Below are 8,494 nucleotides of genomic sequence, written 5' to 3' on the forward strand. Positions count from 1 at the left end.
CTGTGCAGTTCCTTCTAATACTAAAAAAACTCCTCTACTTCGACTACAATAATTGGGAAACTATGCCTAGTTAGTTAAATGTAATCCATGTTTATACATCATTTTATTACAATCAAAATATACAATTCAAAAATCTTAAAATCTACTTACAAAATTACAAATGTCTTAACCTAAACTAACAACACAAAAACTATTCACAAAATTCACCCCGCGCCCCTCCAGATGCAAAGGAGCCCATCACGCTCGCCGCGTTGCCACGTTGAACCGCGATGGACAACCCGCGTGTATATTAGGTACTACTAGTGGACTCTACTGGCACTTAAGTCATGGTGGAAAACCACCATGTTGAACATTTACAAAAAAACGAAACTAACCACCGAACCTGCTCTAAAAATTTCACGAGAATCGGTTGAGAAATGCGATCCGCAAAAAAGAACATCCAAAGATAAGAACATTTTTGCCTAGGCTGAAACAGACACCTTCGCTAACGCTCGGTCACTTACTATTACAGTTAGTACTTACCTTCAACTAGAATCAAATTTATAACGAGTTTCTATTAAAGTACCTACACATTTTTTTATAAGTAAATTGAATAGTGGAGAAGATTGAGCAGGAAAGCGGACCCTGGCGCTATAGTTCGTTTTTTTTAGCATTAGAAATAAGGTAAACAATCTTGATGTGTCTTTTAATTGAAATACACGTTTTAAAAATAAGTTACGGCAAATATGTAACAATTATGAATCTAATACGATCATTTATATTCTTCTGCTTTCATAAGTAATAGTTACTGATTTTTAAAAAGCGTTTTTCAATTAAAAGACATGTCAAGATCGCTTACCTTCTTTCAAGTTCTTTCTAATACTAAAAATAACGAACTATAGGCCGGGAAAACGCTAGGTTGAAGAAGAAGAAGAAGAAATTGATTAGCACACTGAGAAACCAAACGAGGATACCTAATTTTTATTACAATAATCGACCAATCGATTAAGTAGTTACTACAATATGTACACATGTAACAATATGTCTTGTGTTATGGGTCAGGTATTTACAAGCAATTGAAATAAACATTAGGTACCTACTGAAATCTAAATAAATTTTGCTGAGATGCATTTAGGTGGAAAGATAAAGGCCTATTCTAAGCAAAAGTAAATTATAATTTTATTATGTATTTGAACTTCTGTTGATTTTAAAACGATTCGTGAATATTTCCCCCAAGAAGCACAGAGTACTGATGGAGGAGCCTAACACAATGATTTGCCAAGGTACTATCATCATACTGGAGCCTTTAATTCTTTCTTTTCTTGTGTACAATATTTTTTCATGCTCAAAAACATAGTCTCGCCAAACTTTCAGTGTAAGACCGGCTGTCTGCATCCGTAGCGCTTGCTTAAAAAATCTGTCGCGATGGGGAAACCCTTTGTACATATAACTGGCGTACATCATCTTGCCTTGAGGTTGGCGAAACGGGTAAAGAAGGTCTTGTCCATATTTATCGTAGTAATCGTACATTACCGCGTAATACATATAATACGGTAACACGGTGAACATATCATCAGATTTGGCCACTTTTTCGAGGCTGCCACTTAATGTGCCACACAAAGGTGACTGTGGCGCGTCGTATAGAGTTTGAGAGTGCATAGTTTTGTTATTTGAAGTAATTCTGTGAAACAGTAGAAACGCGTCACTTATGCAGGGTCGCAGCCCATACTCAGATATATCCGAAAACATCCCGATTTGATATTCATGCACTGGTTTCGTGGTAAAACTATACAAAACAGACAAATAGTGGTATGGAATTAAACTAGCAAATATAATCCAACTAAAAAGTATATATTGTATTCTGTTTGTTTTCCGAATCCTGCACGTGTGCAGTAACAAGTTGTCTATTAAACAGAATATCATTACAACTTTATCTCTGGATCTACTTGCAAGAGTTAGCAGACTAATAACTATTACGAAAGTCACTAAAAGCAGCAACCAAACTAGAGGACTGAACGCCAGTATAAGTAATTTCCAACCAGGCACAAACCCAGATTTACGTACGAATAGTGCAAAATAGTCGTCGATAACTAGATGTCCGTAGAGGTAGTCGAATGCCTCGGCGCGGTTTGGCAACAGGATCTGGCAGCCCGTCACCACGTCGAACTTGTTCTCCTGCAGCCACCCCAGCGGCCCGCTCACCTCCATGTCTTGCGAAACATTAGATACTACATCGGACAACTCGTCAAAATAAGTTATATTAACTTTAAAATGTTCGAGCTCACCCAACACAGAGAAAATATATTCGTCCATTCCGATAGTTTTAACGTCGTTTTTTGTACGATCAACGGTAAAAGGTGGCCAATTGGTCGCTGCTACCTGCAAGGTGCAGTTTTGAAGAGATTTGTTTGAATTTGAAAAGAAATAAGGAGGGGTGAGGGTGAAGCACTTTCCCAATTCTATGATAATATCGAAACTTTTCCCGCAGCCATGGTTTCTGAAGGGATCGTAGGAGTACGCATTAGTCGTGAGTGCGTCAATTATTGCAACATTTGTGACATGGACCCTCAGTAACTCGCGGAATACGGGGTAGAGCTTGTCAAGGTCCAGGTGCTCCATAACGGCTATAAAGGGCGCATCCGGCTTCCAAGTACCTTCCGCTACCAAAGAAGAGAAATGTGATAAGAAGTCGTCAGCGTTTAATGCGTAAATGAGGTATCCTCTGTTGTGAAGTGGACTTTTTTTGTGCGGACTTCTAGTTATAATAGAGACGGCATTTGTTTCATGGATGGCTTGTAAAATGTCCAGGTTTCTTGCATTAAAATGGAAGAACGTCAAAACTTCATACTTGTAATGTTCATTAATTATACTTCTGATACATTCATTTGCCATAGAATAATTATTCTCAATATTTATTTCTAATATTGCACCAGAATAACATAGTTGAAATATCAAGAGAAATGATAGGCGTGATATCAACATGGTAAACGTTTGTAAACGATTTAGTAAGTTGGGATTTGGTCTTTATATTTATAATGACATGACAATCTTAAAACAGATCAGTTAATAAATCATTGTTTATCGTGATTATGTTGATTCCTTAGGATCATTAGGACTAAAACGCACAATTTTTATGTAGGAGGATATGCGTTTATAATTGCTTTTCCAACATAGGTATTTATATAAAATACATATATTTTAGGTCGTCTTTTATTATCATTATCAAAGTTTAGTTTCCTTTGATTAAAACATCAGTGGAAAATTATTTAAGAAGATGGGTTTTTTTTTCTAAATTTTTGTAACTTCTTTCTAAGATAAGTAACACACAGTGCAGGTTCTTAATTTAAATTATGGTCCCATCTAGCAGAAAACATGAAACTTGGCTTGCTTATTAAGTATTAAAAAACCGTCCAAGTGCGAGTTGGACTCGCCCACCGAGAGTTCCGTATAAATTTGTAAGTCCATATTTTAAATAGTTCAGGAATCGAGTCTCGCTGTTTTTTCCGAGCTTTTCTCGAAATTAAGTTTCGAAAACCTATAATTACATAAGGTAAGGGTTCCGTTTTTTCCTTTTGACGTACGACACACGAAAAAAGTAGAAACAAATCGTCAAATATTTTTCTTTCCATTTCTATGATAAGTCTATATACATTTTCAAAGTATACAACGGGACTTAATCGCGTATTTAAGTTTTAAGATTTACCTCCGACGTTTCGAGGACGGCGTTGTCCCCGTGGTCTCGGAGAAGACTGGCTCAAGTTGACATCAACATCTTCTAGCTGCGCGAGTTTTTCGAACTACCCGAACTTGGTCTTGTTTATCAGTTTGAACGTTTTGCGCACTAGGGATGTCACTCTGTCGACACACAACACTAACGATATCCCATTTATCGACTGTCGATATTCGTTTCCGCTTACATTTACTAATGACCGGATTCCATGTGGATGAGATCTTAAAACCCTCGTCCCGATTAAAATTGCAATGTTTTTTAATTTCAATGGCTTCCCGCACTTTTCTACTGTAGAAATGGCGATCCGTGGAAAGGATTTTAGGGCTCAATCCAGTGGTTTGGTCCTGACTCCAGCAAATGCTCAGCCACGGCAGACTTGTTCACCTGACGATTTTTGACAGCTGCGATATGTTCCTTAACTCTTTCTGCTATGGTGCGCTTAGTTTCTCCGATATAGGAACTACCACAACTGCAATCTATTTTATAAACGCCAGGTGACTGGAACGGAATAACGTCCTTCGGTGGCCTTAGGCTCCCTGCAACTTTGGATAAAGGAGTGTACACCGTCTTTATAGAGTACTTTATCCAACTTTATCCGTTACCCCTTTTACATACGGCAAAAATGCCGGCTGTCTGGAGACATCAGGACGTTTCCCTCTTGCCTTACGTCTGGGTTGCCACTTTTTTACCTTGTACCCGTTCCTCCTTAGTACCTCCTGAATATGCGACATCTCACTCTTTAAATATTCAGGGTCACACAAATCATGTGCTCTGTTCACTAGCGAGGTAACCACCGATTGTAAGTGACGGGGATGGTGGTGAGAAAGGGCGTTCAAATACCTGTCAGTGTGTGTAGGTTTCCTATAAACAGTATGAGTTAGGGTTCCGTCTACTCGACCAATCACTTTCACGTCCAACAACGGCAAACTGCGCTGTGATTCTAATTCATACGTAAACTTCGTCTTCGGATGAATTGAATTTAGATATCGGAGTAGTTGCTCCACCTCCTGCTTCCCACCCTTCATAATACAGAAAACATCATCCACATATCGCTTCCACAACTTCACTGCCCAAGGCTGCAGGTTTACACTGGCTTCGATATGCTCCATCCAGATATTTGCCAAAACCGGTACTACAGGGCTACCCATGGCTACCCCATCAATCTGGAGGTAATGCTTTCCACAATACAAAAAGTAGCTTCCTTCCAAGCAGTTCCTCAGCAACACCATTACTGATTCCGATATACCCCCATCGCTCAGTTTCCTTCTGACTACTTCTAGACATTCTTTAACGGGAACATTGGTGAAGAGCGACTCAACGTCAAAGCTCACCATTACCTCATCTGGTTCCAGCGTTATTTCCTTGAGAATATCTATAAAGTGACGAGAGTTTACGTATGAATTAGAATCACAGCGCAGTTTGTCGTTTTTGGACGTGAAAGTGATTGGTCGAGTAGACGGAACCCTAACTCATACTGTTTATAGGAAACCTACACACACTGACAGGTATTTGAACGCCCTTTCTCACCACCATCCCCGTCACTTACAATCGGTGGTTACCTCGCTAGTGAACAGAGCACATGATTTGTGTGACCCTGAATATTTAAAGAGTGAGATGTCGCATATTCAGGAGGTACTAAGGAGGAACGGGTACAAGGTAAAAAAGTGGCAACCCAGACGTAAGGCAAGAGGGAAACGTCCTGATGTCTCCAGACAGCCGGCATTTTTGCCGTATGTAAAAGGGGTAACGGATAAAGTTGGATAAAGTACTCTATAAAGACGGTGTACACTCCTTTATCCAAAGTTGCAGGAAGCCTAAGGTCACCGAAGGACGTTATTCCGTTCCAGTCACCTGGCGTTTATAAAATAGATTGCAGTTGTGGTAGTTCCTATATCGGAGAAACTAAGCGCACCATAGCAGAAAGAGTTAAGGAATATATCGCAGCTGTCAAAAATCGTCAGGTGAACAAGTCTGCCGTGGCTGAGCATTTGCTGGAGTCAGGACCAAACCACTGGATTGAGCTGCATAACCCTAAAATCCTTTCCACGGATCGCCATTTCTACAGTAGAAAAGTGCGGGAAGCCATTGAAATTAAAAAACATTGCAATTTTAATCGGGACGAGGGTTTTAAGATCTCATCCACATGGAATCCGGTCATTAGTAAATGTAAGCGGAAACGAATATCGACAGTCGATAAATCGGATATCGTTAGTGTTGTGTGTCGACAGAGTGACATCCCTAGTGCGCAAAACGTTCAAACTGATAAACAAGACCAAGTGCGGGTAGTTCGAAAAACTCGCGCGGCTAGAAGATGTTGATGTCAACTTGAGCCAGTCTTCTCCGAGACCACGGGGACAACGCCGTCCTCGAAACGTCGGAGGTAAATCTTAAAACTTAAATACGCGATTAAGTCCCGTTGTATACTTTGAAAATGTTTAATAATCGTGAAAGTTTAAATCAAAGTCTATATACTATTTATAAAACCGGTAAAGGCTAAGTATTATATGCTGAACCGGTAAAGATACTAGCTTAAGTACTGCGCATTTTTTCTTTGAGGTAATAGCAGGCCTATGGAACTATCCGCGCGAGCTCGGAATTATACCTACGAATCTGCTACCGTTCACGGTAGAAAAGCAAGCGAGTTGGTTGCCACACGCGCTCACACACATATGTCATCGTCACCGCGCGCCGCACTGTCAATTTTTACGATAGTTACAAGCTACGTAGTTACTATTGAATTTCTTTAATTAAACATGTAATGTTTATTACAACAAATGTACACGGTGTGGCCTGTAACATGAGCAAAGAATTAAAACGTAGATTGTTCTCCTCAAACGGTGACACTTTTGTTCAACAAGTTTTAAAAATTATGAAGTATTTAGACTCCCTATTTTTCATACAAAATAAATATTATCTTCAATTGACGCCATCGCCACGCCATATTATTGTGATTGACGTTGCTTGTCACGCCTTAAACATAACAAAATTCGCAATACATTGCGTCTTAGAATAAACTTTAAAGTGTAATAAAAATCCAACCACAAGTTATTTTTAAAAGTCGCTGAACAAATGTTGGTCAGTATAAGGAGTACAGCCTACAGTTTAATTTTTTGCTCATGTTACAGGCCACACCCGGTATATGAATATTTGAAATAGGTAGCAAATTTTTAATTAATTTTGGTAAATGTTTATTTTAACGACAGTAAGTTAACTTTACATCGGAAACTACCTACTTTTTTATGCTCTGGGTAACTTATAATTAATTACCTGTATTCATGGGTTCTCTATGATTTTTCTTTATTGTGTAACATTAATCTCTGTCTGGTTTTAAATTACACGAAGTTTTAAAACTAATACTTGCTGGGATCATTGCGCGGTTTATAAAACGGCGTAAACACTGCGGTTACTGCAGGGACATATGACCTTTAAAAATGAGTATTTCGCAAACACTAACGCATAAACGGAATATTAGGTATAAATTAAGATTTAGCTTTCCTTTAAATTCACTCCGCTATTTAAGTAGGTATTTATTTATCATTTCTAAGCGTCAGCAACCCTAGCGTTGTGCCGGTGCGCGCGGTGCGGGGAGCGGCGCGCTGAAGGTCACTCCATTGTATTTTTGTGTAGGTATCAAAACGGTAGGTATTTGCGTTTTCTTTGAGAGATAAGTATCTGTTCGTAAGAACTTTTATATAATCTGTGGTAATAGTACCTACGCCATACGCAAGAAAGAGGTACCTATAGCTATTCGAGTAGCTCTATCAGCTCTTCTCCAGTAATAGTTTATCTAAAAAAAAATATACGCGTCGACTTGAGAACCTCCTCCGTTTTTTTCGTCGGTTAAAAATACTAATGAATTGTGTATCAACTGGTAGAAAGAATTATTGAATAATTATTGCTACTGAAATGTAGATTAGGAAAAAATTTTAACCTTATTTTCTAAGCCCTATCCGGGACCTAGTAGTTATGTATGTGCCTACCTAGAGCTAGCATTAAGTTGCATGTGCCCACTGTACCTACTTGGTTGCATTGCAAATAAACATTGAAATTGAAATTGAAATACGGATTGGGAAAACTTTAACGCGTGATATGACTGCCGTAACCAAGCATTTTCGCACCATGCCATTTCGCTTCCAACGATGTTTACGGAAAAGCTAAAACAATGTCAAGGCATTTTATTGGTATTCATACGTTTGTGATGATACTGATGATGTTTCCTATTGGCTGAATAACCTTATACGATCAAGGGCATGCTATCAGTGCTCCTGACTATCCAATAAATAACAATCATCTATGGTTTCCTGGAATTTAATTGTATCAATGGATAATAAATTTATACCACGTTCATATGACAAGTAACAAATAAGCTATTTACTTTAAAGTGGTACACTTATTAGTATTATTTATGTTCAATTTATCTGTAACTATAATTTAATAAATAAATATTATAGGACAATTTCATCTACATTGTATTGTATCTATGTGTGTACAAGCATATCTGCGAACCTCTAATAGTTTTACAATCGGTAGAGATTTACACAGTTTTCGTTTCAAATCATCAAGAGAAATATCTGTTTTCAACCGACGAAAAAAAAACGGAGGAGGTTCTCAAGTCGACGCGTATATTTTTTTTTTTTTTTTTATGTATGACCACGCATAACTTTTTACAGAGATGTTCGATTTTGATAATTATTTTTTTATTGGAAAGGGTATACCCCGAAGTTGGTCCCATATAAATTTGGAAAAAAAAATCCAACCTTAAGGGTAGGAAAATAGGGGATGATT

At 38.3% G+C, this 8,494-nt stretch overlaps 1 protein-coding gene across 1 annotated transcript; it reads right to left on the reverse strand.

The window, feature by feature from the left end:
* Positions 1 to 369: 369 nt before the first annotated feature.
* On the reverse strand, positions 370 to 2,991 carry LOC134794558 (uncharacterized). Its single transcript, XM_063766367.1, has 2 exons — positions 1,513 to 2,991; positions 370 to 387 (listed from the first exon to the last, which is right to left on the reverse strand). The coding sequence occupies exons 1-2, from the start codon at positions 2,959 to 2,961 to the stop codon at positions 370 to 372; spliced, it is 1,467 nt and encodes a 488-aa protein (XP_063622437.1). The 5' UTR covers positions 2,962 to 2,991.
* Between the last annotated feature and the right edge of the window lie 5,503 nt (positions 2,992 to 8,494).

Source organism: Cydia splendana, chromosome 10, assembly GCF_910591565.1.
Source record: "Cydia splendana chromosome 10, ilCydSple1.2, whole genome shotgun sequence".
Taxonomy (NCBI): Eukaryota; Metazoa; Arthropoda; class Insecta; order Lepidoptera; family Tortricidae; genus Cydia; species Cydia splendana.